The 18,209-nt window shown below is 52.9% G+C and overlaps 2 protein-coding genes across 23 annotated transcripts in view; one reads left to right on the top strand and one right to left on the bottom strand.

The window, feature by feature from the left end:
• On the bottom strand, positions 1-9,331 carry Nxnl1 (nucleoredoxin-like 1). Of its 4 annotated transcripts, XM_087588248.1 has the most exons (4): positions 8,989-9,331; positions 6,736-6,881; positions 5,612-5,902; positions 924-1,339 (listed from the first exon to the last, which is right to left on the bottom strand). In XM_087588248.1, exons 3-4 carry the CDS (start codon positions 5,656-5,658, stop codon positions 1,012-1,014), a joined length of 375 nt encoding a protein of 124 aa, XP_087444374.1. In that variant the 5' UTR covers positions 5,659-5,902; positions 6,736-6,881; positions 8,989-9,331; the 3' UTR covers positions 924-1,011.
• Slc27a1 (solute carrier family 27 member 1) overlaps positions 8,329-18,209 on the top strand; it is a 21,340-nt gene continuing 11,459 nt past the window's right edge. For 4 of the 19 annotated variants that reach the window (XM_087589267.1, XM_087589269.1, XM_087589268.1 and 1 more), the window contains exons 1-3: positions 9,597-9,740; positions 10,145-10,312; positions 17,741-18,135. In XM_087589267.1, coding sequence (XP_087445393.1) covers positions 9,709-9,740; positions 10,145-10,312; positions 17,741-18,135 — 595 coding nt within the window. In that variant the 5' untranslated portion in view covers positions 9,597-9,708. 19 annotated transcript variants of the gene reach the window in all.

The following is an 18,209-nucleotide window of genomic DNA, read 5'->3' on the forward strand; positions in this document are numbered from 1 at the left end:
ATCTCATTCTCACGCACTATCCCGATTGGGCCGCCAGGGGACGCCGCGGGCAAAGCGAAAACATCCCACCCGCTTGGGTGCTTGAAATAAACAAGTCTGGAAGTCTCGGAGGCAGTCAATCAATCAATGGCTTAGATCCAGATCTCACCTTGCCGCGGCCGACCTAGAGCTCTCACTACGTGGAGAAAAACCGCCTTGACCTCTGGATCCTTCTGCACACAAACCTCTTTCTTTTCTTTTTTTTTGTTTTGTAGGCGGTGGTGGTGCATGCCTTTAATCCCAGCACTGGGAAGGCAGAGGCAGGGGAGTCTGAGTTTGACGGCCAACCTGGTATACAAAAACAAATTCGAGGACAGCCAGGGCTATACAGAGACCCTGTCATGAAATAAAACAAAACAAACCCCTACTATTTTTGTTAGATATACTCATTTGTCACTGTGTGTGCATGTACTTACAACCATAACTGTAGAGGTCAACGATTTGTGGAAGTCAGTTCTCTCTTCCACTCTGTGGGTTCTGGGACTTGAACTCGGGTTGTCAGTCTTGACAGCAAGCGTCTTTCTGCACAGAATCAACTTGCTGGCCCTCTCCTGCGCCCAGAGCGCTGAGTAATAGGTGCACCACAAAGTGCTCCTGGCAAGACTGTTTTTGCTTCTTTTGTTTTGGATGGGAGTTTTGAGTCTGGTGTTCTATGGGTTCTTAGTGCTTAGCATGCACTAAGACCTGGGTATCTTCCTGAGGGTATCTGTTCGTGGGAATCCACGTTCTTTCAAGGACTAGAGGAGACCTGGAAGAGAAAACTCTTGTCTCTCTTTGGCTGTCATTCCAGCTACTTTTACGCTGAGGCAGGAGAATGGTGAGTTCAAGGCCAGCCTGGGTTGCTGTCTAGGGAACATAGTGAACTTGGAAGAGGAAAAGAATAATCCGAGCCTTGCCCCTACACCCGAGTTCCCCTGGAGGTCACCAAAGTTCCACCAGTGCACCCGGGTACCCTGGGGGGCGGGGGGGGGATCACCAGAGCTCCGTCCCTGCACCCGCGCCCCCCTGGGGATTTCTAGAGTCCCGCTCGTTTCGGCCCCGCCCCCGGCCAGCATCCCGGTCTACGCGGTACTTGCGACGACGCAGAGGTTCCGTGATGCTGCGCCGCGCGGGCTCATCCAGGTCCTCCGGCTGCAGGAAGCTGCGGTCCAACAGCTCTGCCGCCTCCTGCCAGTTGGCGAAGCAGGCGGGTCCCAGACGCTGGATTTCGTCCGTGGCGTCGCTCGTCAGCACGTCCCCGCCTGGCTTGAGTACCACGACCGCTGGCAGTTGACGCACGGAGAACTGGCGCCCGAGGTCTCTGCGGAGAGCGCGCTGTCAACCTCCCTCCGCTCCCGTTGCGCATGCTGCCTCCGACGGCCGACAGGAGTCGCCCGAGGACTCGCAGGCACCCCAGTCCCTTGGCACCCGTCCTTCAAACCCTCCCTCCCCGTGGCGCCGCCTCCCCCCTTTCGGGGTCCACTTGCTGTGTGTATCTGTATTGTTTTCCTTCTGTCAACTTGAAGAGGGAGGTCCTGGGGGCGGCGATTTCAAACAGCGAGGCCAGCTGAGGAATGTTCGGGAAATGTGTGTGGAATGATATATGCACACTGTCAAAAGCTATCAAATACCGTCAAACTGAGCAAAGTGGGCCTCTTCGTGCGGGCAATGTTTGAACTGAAACCTTATGGGACTGAGGGAAAGGCGGAATAACTGCGGAAAAAGTGTTCCAAACAAAGGATGTGTGAGGGCCCTGGGGAGACCCTGACTGGGGCACAGCTGGCATCGTGCACATGCCCTGAATGGGCAGGGGCAGGGGCAGAGGTTTTGTTGTCCTGAAGCCACCAAGAAGCCGTTGGCATCTCCAGGAGACCCTGGGCCCCACTCACAGCTAAGCCAGAATCCACCCACTTGGTGCCCTTCACACAGACGGATTCTGCCACTCTTTTTTTTTTGTTGTTGTTGTTCTTTTTTTTCGGAGCTGGGGACTGAACCCAGGGCCTTGCGCTTCCTAGGCAAACGCTCTACCACTGAGCTAAATCCCCAACCCCCAGACTGATTCTCATTATGAAGCTATGTCCTGGATCTCACTACGCAGATTGAAATCTCACAGAGGTCGGCCTGGGTGGGTTAAAGGCAAATGTCACTAGGCCCAGCTCACCCAAAGATTGTTTTTTGGTTGTTTTTGTTTGTTTGTTTGTTTGTTTTTGTTTTTGTTTGTTTGTTTGTTTTTTTGAATACAGTCTCTGTGTAGCCCTGGCTATCCTGGAACTCACTCTGTAGACCAGGCTGGCCTCAGACTCAGAGATCTGCTTGTCTCTGCTTCCTGAGAGCTGGGATCAAAGACCTGTGCTCGGCTTCAGCAGAAGTTCTTAGCCTCTGGTTCTTGGTTAGTTTTTGTAGCCCAGCCAGGCTGGCTATATAGAAAAGGGTGATTTTGAACTCCTTTTCCTGCCTCCACTTCCTGCATGTTGGATGATGAGTGTGGACCTCCAAGGATGGTTCGTGTGGGCGGGGCTGTGAACCCAGAACCCAGAGCCACATAAGCAGACACTCCTCCATTTCCCTGTGTTTGCGTCCTTGAATGTCTGTGCACCCCTGCATGCAGTACCCGCAGACACCAGAAGAGGGCGGCAGCACCCCAGAAGTGCAGTTACATACCTCTACCTGCGTGCTGGGAACTAAACCCAGATCTTCTGCAAGAGCAGCTGAGTCGCATCTCCAGTTTTGTGTCCCCACCCCCACCCAGGGTTTCTCTATGTGGCAAGGATGGCCTTAAACTACCAATCTTCAAAACTCAGTCTGCCAAGGGCTGGAATGAGAGCCCGGCACACCACACCAGGATTAGGGTACATGAACTTTATCCCCCATAGAGGGTCCCTCTATGGTCCTCCTAGTTGGTAGTTCCTCCCCAGGGACAGAAATGCTGCTCATTTATGGGGTGAAGGAATCCACATGGCTGTACAGGGCCATGCGTAGCTGTCACAACTCTGATTATGACCAGTGGAATGGGGCCCTCGTGATCAGGAGCAAGAAAGTCAATGAAATGGGTGGAAGGTCAGGCAGTTGGTAAACCCCACAGCTCACCTTCCCCTGCCTCAGGGCAGATCCCAGCCCTCAGGGGACGCACTTGGACTCTGTGAACTTCTGGAGGTTTCCTGGTAAGATGTTGTTACATCGAGTCTTTCTCAGAACTGGGACAGAACTCTGGGTCTTGAGCCACAACCTCTAATTTTTATTACTGGTAGGACAAATGAGAAGGTGGTTGTGGTGGGAGTGCATGCTTTCCATCCAGCATTTAGGGGGCTAAGGCAGGGGCATTGCTATAAGTTCCAAGTCAGTACAACAAGAAAGGTTGGAAGATGAATCAGAGGGTCAAGCACTTGCTGTCCAAGGCTGAGGACTGGAGTTCTGCTCCCAACAACACAAATACTGGGAGGGAGGTATTATTGTCACTGATTGTCACTGAGAGACCCCTGGAGCTGGCTGGCTGCTCTACTGACACCCTGCGTGTGAGATCCAGGTTCCATGAGAGATCCTGACTCAAGGAATACCGCAGATGGACTGACATCAGCCTTTCACCTCCACACCCAGAGAGCACATACTGGCATACACCTGCACATATGGGTGGTGCAATCACACACGTGCGCACGCACGCACACACACACACACACACACAAACACACACACACACACACCACACATACCACACACACATACACCACACACATACACCACACACACATACCCCACACCCATACACCTACACACACACACCCCACACACACAAACCCACACACACACCCCACACCACACACACACACCCACACACACACCCCACACCACATACACACACCACATACAAACACACACACACACCCCACACACAAACCCACACACACACCCCACACCACACACACACACACAACCACACACCCCACACCACATACACACACCACATACAAACACACACACACACCCCACACACAAACCCACACACACACCCCACACCACACACACACACACAACCACACACCACACACACCCCCCCACACACACACACCCCACACCACATACACACACCACACACACACACACACATACACCACACACACACACCACACACCACACACACATACCACACACATACACCACACACCACACAAACCCCACACACACACCACACACACACACACAAACCCCACACACACACTACACACCACACACACACCCCACACCACACACACTACACACACCCCACACACACCCCAAACACACCACACACACACCACACACCACACACACACCACACACCACATACACACCACACACCACACACACACCACACACCACACACACACCACACACACCACACACACACACACACCACACACACACATACACTACACACACACCCCCCCACACACACACCACACACACACCACACACATACACCCTACACACACCACACACACACACATACATACCCCACACCACACGCACACACCACACGTACCCACACACACATACATACACACCACACACACATACCACACACATACACCACACACCCCACACACACCACACACACACACCCCACACCACACACACACCACACACACACACACACCCCACACCACACACACACACATACCCCACCCCACACACACCACACACACACACACCCCACACCACACGCACACATCACACACACACACACCCCACACACACACACCCCACACCACACACACACACACACACCCCATACCCCACACCACACACACACATACACACACACACACACACACCCCACACCACACACACACCACACACACACACTTGGGAGGCAGTCAGGAGGATCAGGAGTTCAGGGCCAGCCTTCACAACATGGCCGTTGGAAGCCATCGAGGGATACAGGAGACCCTGTCATGCAGTAGTTCACTCATCTTAACCAGAAAACTGGAAGTTCTAAAATAGATACAGGCTCTAGCGTCCTCTATGAGCCAGCACACAGTGGGACTTCCTCCTCCTCCCCCTACTGTGTTACCTTCGGTGGCTCCCTTCCTCCCTGAAGGCTGAGCCCCAGGAATGCCTTCACTCTCCTTTCCCAGGAGCTGTGCTCTGAGACCCTCTGCCTCTGGGGTCCTACAGCTCCTGGGGGGGGGCTCCCTGTCTACTTTTCTCGTGGGTTTTATGGATTTGGGGTCAGGGTCACCCTATGTAGCCCAGGTTAGCCTCAAACTCCTGAGAGTCATGTCTCTACCTTCCCTGGGTTGAGATAGCAGTGTACGCCCATGTCGGGTTTATGCAATGCTGGGGAGTCCGGACCAGCAGTCCAGGGACAGAGCTACAGTCCCCACCTTGTGCTTTGTTTTTACATCTAGCCTTGAGCTTGTAGCAATCCTCCTGTCTTCCCTCCAAGTATTAGATGGCAGCCTGTGATTCCTATCTGTCCACTTCACTGGGCTGTAATGGAAGAGGGATGGAATGCCTCTCTCTCTGCGCTAGTAGTACGGGGACAGTAAACACTGGCTTGCCTTCCAGGGAGACGCCTCCTCCAAGAAGCCCTCCCTGACCTTCCCTGGGGCCTCACCTCCTCAGGTCATCATGGAACGGCAGGAAGAGCCACTTTTCAGGCATGTCCCGGAGGAACAGGTCCTGTTGCTCCTCTGTAGGGTCCTGGGACACATAGACCAGGGCCAGCTGTGCTGCCCGTAGCACGTAGAACTCATCAGTGAGCCGCACGAAGAAGTCTTTGAGGACTGGGGCGAAGGCCTGGCACTGGGGACAGGCCCCAGCACCGAAGAACAGTAGCACAAGACGATTCTCTAACCGGCGGCTCAGCTCTGCCTCTGTCTCCACTTCATCCTGGTCGCTGTTGTTCCTGATCAAGATGCGGCCAGAGAAGAGAGACACCATGGTAGCAGCATGTGAGGGACTGGGGACCTGGAGAGGGATTCAATGCGGCCTGGGGCCTGCTGACTGGATTCTCAGGGCCCCAAGAATAACAACCTTGGAAACCAGATTAGCCGCTAATCCTCTGTAGGTTGACCTCTACAGAGCCAGCGTTGGTTTGAGGGGGCAGGGAGGCTTCAGTGGAGCCACACTGCTGCAAGATGTTAACAAAACACAGAGCTTGTGAGCCCAGTACTGAGGCAGGAGGATCACTGCAAGACCCAGGACATCCTGGGATCTATGACAAAAAACAGAGGGGCTGCAAGTGGAGCCCCTGTCTAGAATGCCCCAGTCAGGGGCTAGGGGGCGTGGCTCAGGGCCTGGCTTCTATCATCTACTACAGAGAAAAACAAAACAATAAACTCCAGTGCCTCCCCTTACTTCCAAGGTGAGTGTATCACTCAAGGTGGTTGGACATGCTCCCATACAACTCAAAGAACTTTTTTTTTTTTTAAAGATTTATTTATTTAATGTATATGAGCACACTGTTGCTGTCTTCAGACACACCAGAAGAGGGCACCAGATCTCATTTTACAACCAGATGGTTGTGAGCCACCTCGTGGTTACTGGGATTTGAACTCAGGATGTCTGGAAGAGCAGTCGGTGCTCTTAACCGCTGAGCCATCTCTCCAGCCCCTCAAAGAACTTTTGTTTTTGTTGTTTTTTGTCATTTTTTTTCCAGACAGGATCTCTGTGTAGCCTTGGCTGTCCTGGAACTCACTTCATAGCCCAGGCTGACCTTGAATTCAGAGATCCACTTACCTCTGCCTCCCAAGTGCACTAGTACTGCCAGGCCTTGTTTGGTTTTGAGAGAGGGTTTCTTGTAGCCCATGCTGTCCTCAGACTCCCTGTGTAGCCAAGGTTGACCCTGATCCTCCTGCTGTGTAGTGGGATGTGAATCCTGATGTCTGCAAAAACAGAGCAAGCATAAGAGAGACCAGAAAACTGTACAATTGTTCATTTTCTGCCACAGGAAGGGACACAGGTGTCATTTCCAAAGCCAGGTCCTATGGACTCTAACCCCGAGCATGTTCCACTGTTTTAACACTTACTATAGTAGGTCGCACATGCACAGTGCACTTATGGCAAGCAGAGGGAAACATGCCAGCATTGGTTTTCTACTTTCCCTGCGTCCTGGGCATTAAACTCAGGTCATCAGCCTTGGTGGCCCTCTCTTCAGTGCTGGGCATGCTCAGCGTTCTCCATCAGTTTCAAGCAGAGGATAAAGAAAAGGCCATTCTGACGCAGTCAGCTCTGGGGTTGGTCACCAGCACTGACTGTGCCAGCTTTACAGGTGTCCGTCAGTCCAGGAGCCTTCGTTCCCTCGCCCAGGTCTGTAACCGGCTGCAGTCTCCACCTGTGAGTTCCCAGCCGTGCCTTGGTTATGGGATAGAGGTGCAAGGGACCCCAGGTTTCCTGCTTGCTGGGCAAACGCTCTGCTAGCTGAGCCTCTCCTTCCACATCTTCAGCTCTCCCTGTCAGGGGCTTTCTAGTCCAGGCTTCCTCAGCCTCAGAAGCCTCCTTCCTTCCTCTTCCGAAAACAGGACTGAGAGGCAAGCCACCAGCCTTTATTTCCATTTTTTTGGTACATATGTACGTGTGTGTGTGTGTGTGTGTGTGTGTGTGTGCATATGTATGATGTGCTGTATGTGTGGAAGTCAGAGAACAGCTCTTGGGAGGTCTCGTTTGCCACATGGTCCTAAGACTTGTCAGCAATCGCCTTTACCTGTAGAGCCTTCTAGTCAGCCTGCCATCAACCTTTCAGATTTTCAGGACCTAAGGACTTGGGAGCCGGTGCAGAGAATCTGATGAGGGGTCAAGAGCCTGATGCTTACACTCAGCAGTCTATAAACTAAGAGAAGAGGAAGGGAGAAGAAAGAGGGAGTAGAGGGCACGCGCTCGGGAGAGGAGGAAGTGGGGCAAAGGGCACAGGAGATGTTCCAGGAACATCGAACAGGAGGAGGCAGTGAGCAAGGAGGAGGACAGGGCTGAATCCCAGCTGGGGGGTCGGCTGCAGCACTCGTGTCTTTACCTGTAAAAATGGGGCGATAGCAGTAGAGGGAGAGAGGGCAGGTCTAAAGACAGGTCCTCATTGACCCCTGGCTGTCCGGGTGGAGATCTTCGCATCCCCCATCCACCCACCCACCTCTCTGAGACCAATGGCAGCTGCGGGTGGGGGTGGGGCCGCACTTGCCCAGCCTTGGCCTTCGAGTGGCGCTGGAAGCAGGCCCTGGTTGGCTTCCTTCCAAGGAGAGCTGTGGGAAGGTCGGCCAAGCAGGGCAGAAAACAAGCAAAACCGCAGGGTGGGCAGGGGGGCGTGGGAGGGTGGCTGGGAGGGACGGACAGGGCAGAGGCACGCAGGGGCGCAGTGAGAAGCGCCTAGGACTTTGCAAAGGGCTCATCCCCTGAAGGGACCCACCAGCTAGGCCCGAGCTCAGAAGTTCCCACTCCAGACTTCTGCGAGAACCCGTGAGGAAGCAGCGAGAACCGGGGGTTTGCAAGCCAGAGAAGGTCAGCATGACAGCAAGGGTGGGGGCACCCCAGCAGGAGGAATTGGGGCGCCTCTGGATAGGTACTTAGGAATCTAGAGTGCAAACAGGGCTTGAGGGGCCCTTGCCCCTGGGGAGCAATAAGGGATGCTGGGGTATAGTAGGGTCTCTTGTGGGAGCTCACGTGGAGGAAGGATGAGGAGCTGATGTGCGCCCTGGGATGTGACTTGTTAAGATTTGGGAGGTAGAATTGGGGTTTCAGGCTCCTTATCTTCAAGACTGAGGCCTCTGCGGGCCCTCACCCCCACCGCCACCCCGGGTCTGAATTACGACTCTCTCAGAGTCTGGAATGCTGAGAAGCTTTGGAGCTTGGATCTAGGACAAGCTGGATCAGGCAAGCTCCAGCACAAGCGGGCCCTGGGCAGGATTTGGGCACCTCGGGGGCTGGGATGGGGAATTTGGAGACTTTCTGGGATTAGGCAGGACAGAACCACACCCCCTAGAGCTAAAACCCCGCCCTCAGTACCGGCTTGATTTCGCCGCTTGGTTGCCGTGGAGACTCGTAGGTACCCTGGGCTGGCCGCTCTAGCTTGAGAGTCTCGTTGGGTTGCGGGCTCTCTGGCCCGCGGTTCCTCTCTATGGTCTAAACCTCCGGAAGGGGGTCGACTGGTGCGGAGCAGGGTTGCGGGGCGATAGGGTTTGGCGGTAGATTGGAAGGTTTGGGGCGGAGCTAGGCGCTGGGTGAGCCGCACCGACCCGGCCTTTCCGTGAGCAGTGACTGACAAGACCTGGAGGCGGCGCGGGAGGCTCAGGTAGAATCTCGGTCCAGGGTGCCAGATAGTCTAGGGACTGTGGGCGGGCCCGTGTCTGTGGGCGGAGCCATGGGCATCACCTGGAGAGTGATCTGAGTCAGTGTGGGGAGGCCGATGGGGGCGGAATCTTGGGACTGCTGAGGGCGGGGCCATAGGTCTCACCCGTAGGGAGGGACTTAGGGCAAGAGTGATCAAGTGTGAGCTAGGGGGTGGAGTCACGGGCCTTCATCTGGGGGAGGAGCCTCGACCAGGTTGCGAGACTTTGATTTGAGGCTCGCAGTGAGGGCGGAGAAAGAGGCCTCGGTTGGGGGCGGGGCCTAATGATGAGGGGGTAGATAGGGGATAGATAGAACACCCATCCTCTGATGCTAGATAAGCATGAGGATAGCGTGTGAATTTTGAGACTCAGAGGAGGGATAAGGTGACATTAGGGCATGGCCTGGACCATTTGCAGCGTAGGGCCTAGGTGTGTGCTGGTTACTAAGCGACCCCAGGCTTGGAGGGCTGAAGCTCAGGGGTGGAGCTTGGCCGTGGGAGTGTCTAACCACGTGGTCAATGCTTGGAGAGAAGAATCTGGCTTTGATGGGCGGAGGGCAAAGATTGAAGAAGTAGCCAATCCCAGACCTTGAGGCGGGCAACGCTAAGTAAACTGGTTGGAATTGGCTTCCCTAGATAGAGCCTTGCTCTGCGGCGGCGGGGCGGGGCCTGATGCCAAGGTACACGCTGGGGGCGGGGCCAGGTTTGTAAACGCTTTTGGGTTTAGGCTACAGAATAAGGAAAAGGAACAGGGTCAGGGTCTGTGACGTAGCCTGGGCGGGGTCAGGACTAGGTGGGGGGCGGGACCCACAGTCTCTGCCGTGTTTTCCGCAGGATGCGGACTCCGGGAGCAGGAACAGCCTCTGTGGCCTCATTGGGGCTGCTTTGGCTTCTGGGACTTCCGTGGACCTGGAGCGCGGCGGCGGCGTTCGGTGTGTACGTGGGTAGCGGTGGCTGGCGATTTCTGCGTATCGTCTGCAAGACGGCGAGGCGAGACCTCTTGTAAGTAAATGGGAGTTGTAACTTGGGGGTCAGAGGTCATGGATGCATAGCCTTCAAGCAGTCAAGAGTTTTCCAGGGTGGTATGAGGATCCCTTTATGGCTTGGGGTTGGTTTTATAATCTGGTATGGGACCAGAAGGTGGAGTGACTGGAGGGCTCTGCCGGGACCTTCAGGAGACAGAACTCTGGAGGGAATTGAGTACATTACTGGGACTTGGTGTGCTGTTAGGATGGTCATTGGCCACTGTTAAGAGCGGATAACTGGTGGGTATTGAGAGAGCTGGCAGTTCCTGTGGTGCAGCGCAGACTGTGAGATGCCTCTGTGTGATTAGTTGGGGGCAACCCACTGTCCGGATTCTTGGAATGAACAGGTTTGGGGTGAAGGAGCATCTTGGGGAGTCTACAGGGCTAAGGTATATAAAGAGTCTCTAAAGGGTGTTGCTCCTCAGGTAACATCTGAGTGTGGAACTTTGGCCATTGTTCAGAGTCTGTGAGAAGGTTATGTATGTGTGTATGTATGTATGTATGTACCGCATGTATTCACGCTGTATGTGCAGGGTCTCTGGAGGTGAGGTTCTCTGAGGAGTCATAGTGTACAGGGAACATTGAGGCTTCTAGGGTAACATTAGTGTTGCTGAATTCAAAGTTTCAGGTCAACCCTTGGATTCATCTGGGTGCCTTCACAGATCTCCTTCAGGGAGGCAGATTGAGCATCATTAAGAGTGAGGAAACAGATTTATGGTGGTGGGGGCAGAGGCTCACTGGCTCGAGTTTTCAGTGGTTCTCATCTGCCTTCTGCTTCCTGGACTCTTTCTTTCTCTCTTTTTTTCCTGTTTTTCTTCTCTCAAAGTAGCAAAGAAACTTCATTTGAAGCAAGTTAGTTGTGTGGTCAGAGGCAACACTGTGAGGAGTGAGTCACTCCTGAGGACTCCAGGGCTTGTTTTGGGAAATGAGCTCTCATGTAGCCCAGGCTGGCCTGGAACTCTTCAGGAAGCCAGGATGGTCTTGAACTCCTGATCCTCTCCCTTTATCTTCCCGGACTAGGGTGACAGCACATGTGGTTGAGGCAGTGCTGGAGTCAGCACAGGACTCTTTGCCTTCTGCCTACTGAGTCCAGGCTAGCCTCTTTACCTTGTGAGCCAGGCACTTGTGGCATTCAGCTTTCTCTTTCTTTTCTGTCTTTCTCCTTTCTGTCTTTTTTCTCGACCAGGCTGGCCTAGAACTTGGGATCCTCCTGCCCAAGATTAACAGGCCAGTGGCAGTCTTAAAATGAGTGTAGTCCGCTTGATGAGATGGCTCAGCACCCAGAAGGCTTAGTGCTCCTCCAGAGGACCTGGGATTGGCTCAGCACCAAACTCCAGTTCTAGGTCATCTACCACCATCTTCTGTCCACTGCAGGTCCCTGTCCTTATGCACACACACACACACACACACACACACACACACACACACACACGTTTTAATGAGCAGAGTAAAGCAGGACATGGGTGTAGAATGCACCCAGTGTCACAGACAGCCATTGGCAAATGTGGCAGTGTGACTCCAAACCTGGCTGGCTGCTGTGAACTTTTGCTGCCTTCACTTTTGGAGTTGTCTCTGTTTTTTTTTTTTTTTTTTTTTAACTATTTTTATTTTATGTGCATTGGTGTTTTTCTTGCGTGTGGTCTGAGTGAGGGTATCAGATTCCCTGGAACTGGAATCACAGAGAGTTGTGAGCTACTATGTGGTTGCTGGGAATTGAACTCTGGTCCTCTGGAAAAGCAGCCAGCACTCTGAACTGCTCAGCCTGCCTTGTCTTTATTTATTTTATTTTTTAATTTTTCGAACCTGGGTCTCCCTGGAGCCCAGGGTGTCCTTAAACTCTCAATCCTCTTGCCTCAGCCTTCCAGGGCGGACATCCCTGCCCTGTTGTGTCCAGTTCACCTGCTGTACTGGAGCCTCTGCCAAACCCTGCCGAGTCTCTCAAGGGCCTGCTTTGCTGCAGGCTTGAGCTCTGGGACTCTGGATGAAAGAAGCTGAGGATGGGAGAGGCCCTGGGAAGGGCGGCTGCACAGAGGTGTCTTTGTACTCAGTGTGGGGGCGGCTTGGGCAGCTGCCAACCTGGGTGCCAGAGCATGTAGTAGGGACAAAACACCGGATCCCTGCCTGCTGGCATGGGCCTGCTGATGAGAGGCAGGGCAGAGGGAAGGGTCCTGACAGGCCCACAGTGTTGCTGGAACCTGGCCTGCCTCAGACCCACCAGCTGTGGCTTGGTTCCCATCTGCAGCTTCTAGAAAGAGTGCTTCCTACAGCCAGTTGCAGCCCTGACTTCTCAACTAACCCCTCTCTTCCCGTCTCATGGGTCCGTGGGGCAGTTAGTGGAGCTCCAAGCATAGCCAGTCGTCATACAGTAATTGTTCAAGGCTACGTGCTGATAACACACTGGGTGGAAGTAGAAATCCGAGAGCTGACTGTGGACCTTGGGCAGGCCTCTTAATTCTGATTTAGGTCCTTGAGCAGCTTTCATTGAGCAGCTGTTGGGCACCATCAGCATCTGTACTGTGGTGAGCCCGTGCACGGTCTTGAGTGAGCTTTGTTCAGTTCTGATTCATCCTGCCCTTTACTTGCTGTGTGTGACACCTCATCTCTGACAGCTCACATCTCTGAGCCATCAGCTTATCTGTCAAGTCCCAGTTGGGAGACTGTAAACAGAGCACAGCACTGGTATATATTGGGTGTTCAATAAATTCTGGGGCTATACGTCTTTGCCTGGACCACCCCAATTTTGTTTCTTGGTACTTGTATTTGTTTTTCTTAGTTACTCTGCTTTTCATCTGAGCTGTGTTCTGGTTCGTGAGTACAGTACCCTCTGTTTATTTTGGTCCCGGGTTCCTGGGATCTCAGGAACCTCACCCCAGGAACTCAACTGTTTAGGGACCAGAACACAAACACCCTAAAAGGTAGTCGTGAGCCCCAAGCTGTCAGGCTTTAACTCCAGGATGAGCATAAAAAACAACCTTTAAAATGGTTAATTAAAATTTATCATTTTATTTTATAAGGATGGGTGTTTCACATAGGTTTATATGAGCACCATGGACATTCCCCGTGTCCACAGAGGCAGAAGGAGGTCTGGGTCTCCTGGAACTGCAGCTACGGATGTTCGTGAGCAGCCCTGTTGAGTGCTGGGTGCGGTAGAGCTGCCTCCCCAGCCCCCAATTTTGTTTTAGGGCAGGGTCTTGCTGAGCCCACCAGTCCTGTGATAGCAGGTGAGCGCCATCAGCCAAGTTCAGGATGCTTGCCCATCCACCCACCAAGCAGCAGCTGCTGTGTCTTCTTCACACTGGCCTTATTTATCCTGTGGTAGCTAGGAGCCTAGCTCCTGGGCAACCGCCATGTTCTGCAACTTGTCTACATTGTGGTGACTACCACAGTATGTCTGCTTCCCAGCACAGCCTCACCATGCAGAGCATGTCTGTGACAAACACAGCCCTCAGGGATGAAAAGCAGCAGGGTAGAGCACGGTACCCAGCTGGAGTGGAAAGGGAGTGGATTTGTGCACCCTTAGGAGTAGGTGACTTTGGTGTGAATAGGTCAGAAGGCTTGCCTGACCCTCCTCCCAGGACCCTCAAGGTGGAGGAGAGAACTCCCTCCCACAAGTCATCCTCTGGTCTTCACACACACAATGAATACATTAATGAAACTAGCTGGATGTGGTTTCACATGCCTTTAATCCCAGCACTGGGGGAAGGGCAGGGGGCAGAGGCAGGTGGATATCTATAGGTTTGAGGCCAGCCTGCCCTACAGAACAAGTTCCAGGATAGCCAGGGCTACACACCCTGTCTTGAAAACAGAACAAAGCACAACCAAATTTAAAAGTTAAAGTTCTCCTCATTTTGCAAGCATCAGGAAATGATCCTGGGTTCACAGAGGTGTTAGTGTGTCCCATCACAGATGACCTCTGAGTGACAGGGTGGAACGTGTCAAGCTGAGTCAGAGCAGTGAAAGCATTGCCTGCTTTATATTACTCACGTCCTCTGTATGCTCCCATGTGAGCGCACGTGCGCGTGTCTGTGTGTGCTCCCGTGTGAGCGCACACGTGCACTTTTGGAAGTATGGGGACCATCTTTATACCTTTAATCCCATCACTCGGGAGGAAGAGGCAGGATGATTTCCGTAGTTTTGAGGCCAGCCTGGTCTACATAGCAAGTTCACAGTTAGACAGTGTCTGAAATTTTTTTCTAAATATAAAGCCTTTTAACATTGTACTAACATTTTTTGAGACAAGGTTTTTTTTTTAAGATTTATTTTATGTATGAGTACACTGTAGCTATCTTCAGAGGACATCAGATCCCATTACAGATGGTTATGAGCCACCATGTGTTTGCTGGGAATTGAACTCAGGACCTCTAGAAGAGCAGTCAGTGCTCTTAACCACTGAGCCATCTCTCCAGTCCTTGAGACAAGATTTTAAAGGAGACCCTGTCTCTTGTAGCCTGGGCTAGCCTCACAATCGCTGTGTATGTAGCCCAGGCTGGCTTTGAGCTCATGATCTCCTGCTTTAATGATAGCCAGCTACCTTACTGATGACATTTATCAGTTCTCAGGGCCCTCCCTCTCCTAGTTTACCTACCACCTCAAAGTCCTCAGCATAGCCCTCACCCTGTCTTTAGCTCTGATGACCTCCAAACCCTGGGGCAGCTGTTTGTGAGGGCAGCAGTGTTCCTGGCAGAGCTGCTACCCTGGCACTGGACTCCCTTCCCTCTAGGATTATTTGTGGTAGGCACTGTACCGGGAGGGCTAGCCTTGGGCCTCAGACAAACTTCTAAAATGCTTTCCTGGTTTCTTTGCCCTTTTCTTTTCTTTTCTTTTCTTTTCTTTTCTTTTCTTTTCTTCTCTTTTCTTTTTTCAGAGTTGGGGACCGAACCCAGGGCCTTGCGCTTGCTAGGCAAGTGCTCTACCACTGAGCTGAATACCCAACCCCCCCCCCTTTTTAATTCACCTTTAGTTTTTTGGGACAGGTTTTCTCTGTAGCCCTGGCTGTCTACTATCTGTGTAAACCAGGCTGGGCTGGAACTCAGAGATCCACCTGCCTCTGCTTCCCTAGGGCTGGGGTTTAAGGTGTGAGCCATCACTGTGTGAGCCATCACTGTCCCAGCCCTTTTAGTTTTAAATTTATCTTTACAGGCTGGAGAGATGACTTAGAAGTTAAGAGCACTGTCTGCTCACTCCAAAGGTCCTGAGTTCCATCCCTAGCAACTATATGGTGGCTCCCCACTATAGTGTTATCTGATGCCCTCTTCTGTCATGCAGGTGTATATGCAGATTGGGCACTGATACATAAAATATAAAAAAGGAATTTTAAAAATTATTTTTACTTAATAAGTTTTAGTTTTTAATTTATTTTTCACATGTACAAAAGTTTTGTCTGCATTTATGTGTGTACCATGTGCATGTATGTGTGCCTGTGTGTATATGTGTGTGTGTACCATATGCATGCCTAGTGCCTGAATATGTGTGTGTACTATGTGCATGTATGTATGCCTGCATGTATATGTGTATACCATGTGCATGTATGTGTGCCTGCACGTATGTGTGTGTACCATGTGCATGTATGTGTGCCTGTATGTATGCGTATACCATGTACATGTATGTGTGCCTGCACGTATGTGTGTGTACCATGTGCATGCCTAGTGCCTGCAGAAGGCAGAAGAGGGTTTTGCAACAGGAACTGTAGTTACAGTTGGTTGGGAACTGCCATGTGGGTGCTGGGAATTAAACACAGGTTCTCTGAAAAGAGCAGCCAGTGCTCTTACCTGCTGAGCCATCTCTCCAGCCTATTTTGTTTTGTTTTGAATCCTGTTCCATAGCAGCGTCGGGACTCATACTCCCACTCCCGCTGCCCCAGCTTTCTGGATGCTTAGATGACAGGTGCTTTGTAGCCCCATCCCCTGCTCTTTCCCTCCAGGAAATAGGACAGGACAGGAAGTGAGTCAGCAGAGGCCATGGGGTTGGAAGGTCCTGGGTGCCAGGGGAGAGATGCCAAGGCAGGGGCAACACTTCCAGGGGTCCTGGAGTGTTCTGAGCATGGAACAGCGAAGCCAGGCCTTGGGGAGGAGAGCATGCTGAGGGAGAGTACACAGACCTGTCTTCAGAGTACATAGAGTGCAGTTGGGAACTGGGGCAGACAATGCTGGGCGTGTCTCCAGTAAGGGAGGGATGGGAGAGAGACAGCTGGCATGGGGATGGCACAGGGCATTTTTCTTTGTCCTCTCTAAGTCTCACCCAGGCACATAGGAGGTGTTAGCTATTGGGGAAAAACAAGAGACTCTGGGGCTCAGCTGGTCTCTCCGATGTATCCTAGCTGCCATCTCTAGCCACCTAAGCTGAGCATAAGGGCACATGGCCTAGGACCTTCGCCCCAGCTGGGGGGAAGCCACCCATCTCCTCCCCAGTCCCCACTGTCAAGAGTTCTCGTTTTGACTGTTGTCATCCCTCCCATCACCTTCGATTCTGCCCAGTGCTCATCAGTGTGTGGTGGTCTCCCAGAGGGCTGTGACCTGTCTTCAGAGTAGATAGAGTGCAGTTGGGCAACCTGAGGAAGTGAAGAGTGAGAGGAGGAAGACTGGATGAAGGAAGAAAGGAAGCTCCTGGGGTCCTGTAGCCTGAGGCAGGGTTGCTGTGAGTTCAAGGCTAGCCTGGAGTAGCAAGAACCTATCATGTGGGATAGGCACTTGCAGGCTTGGTGTCTCTTCTTGGCTGGCTTGTGGTCACCATCTCCCATTGCCCTCTGAAGATGGGGTACAGTACTCAAAGGACATCCCAGAGAAAGGAACAAGGATGAGTTCTGAGACTTCCCTGATAACCAGGCCTGTCAACCCAGGTGCTCCAGATGATGGGGCAGGAGGACTGCAAGCTCTAGGTTAGAGGATATTTATGGAGACCCTGACTAAAAACTAAAAGGCAGGCTGGGTGCTTAGGGGTGGAGCCCTGTCTAGAATCCCCAATGAGGAGCTATGGGCTGGGTTAGGGGTGGAGCCCTGCCTAGAATCCCCCAGTGAGGGGCTGAGGTTGACTCTCCTGCCTAGAATCCTCAAGTGAGGGGCTATGGGTCTGGCTCAGGGGTGGAGCTCCTGAGTAGAGTTACCCAGTGAAGGGCTGAGGGCGTGGTGGTAGATTGCCTGCTAAACACATATACAACACCCCAGAGCACAAAAGAGAATCTGACAATTGACATTAAGGGCACCAGGGCATTTAGGGACAACTACTCGGTGACTAATTCTCATGTGGTAGACAAGCTGGCTTTGGGCATTCATAGCTTCCTGTCTGGTTGGTTAATGCTCCCTGCCCTAAGATATCAACCATTAAAGGAAGCCTTACTGGGCCCCAGCTGTCCTGAGGCCCCCAGGGCTACAGGCAGCTCTGGACAGTGACCCTGTCCCCATCTCTGCAGTGGCCTCTCTGTTCTGATCCGCGTGCGGCTAGAGCTACGACGACACCGGCGAGCAGGAGACACGATCCCACGCATCTTCCAGGCCGTGGCCCAGCGACAGCCGGAGCGCCTGGCGCTGGTAGATGCGAGTAGCGGTATCTGCTGGACCTTCGCACAGCTAGACACCTACTCCAATGCTGTGGCCAATCTGTTCCTCCAGCTGGGCTTTGCGCCAGGCGATGTGGTGGCTGTGTTCCTGGAAGGCCGGCCCGAGTTCGTGGGACTGTGGCTGGGCCTGGCCAAGGCCGGTGTAGTGGCTGCGCTTCTCAATGTCAACCTGAGGCGGGAGCCCCTTGCCTTCTGCTTGGGCACATCAGCTGCCAAGGCCCTCATTTATGGCGGGGAGATGGCAGCGGGTGAGGCCTGGTGGATACCAGGAGGGTGGGGACCTAGGGACCTCAGGGATAGGGAGATGCTGGCCAGGGGCGCT

The sequence above is a fragment of the Rattus norvegicus genome, chromosome 16 (genome assembly GCF_021556685.1).
Source record: "Rattus norvegicus strain SHRSP/BbbUtx chromosome 16, alternate assembly SHRSP_T2T, whole genome shotgun sequence".
In the NCBI taxonomy this organism is placed as follows: domain Eukaryota; kingdom Metazoa; phylum Chordata; class Mammalia; order Rodentia; family Muridae; genus Rattus; species Rattus norvegicus.

What these genes read in the sequence shown, in the direction of transcription:
- Nxnl1 (XM_087588247.1), bottom strand. Translation starts at nt 5,937, where the DNA reads ATGGTGTCTCTCTTCTCTGGCCGCATCTTGATCAGGAACAACAGCGAC. An exon ending in TTCCATGATGACCTGAGGAG is followed by an intron (nt 3,525 to 5,611) that starts GTGAGGCCCCAG and finishes TCTCACACGCAG; the next exon opens with GGTGTCAGTAGAGCAGCCAG.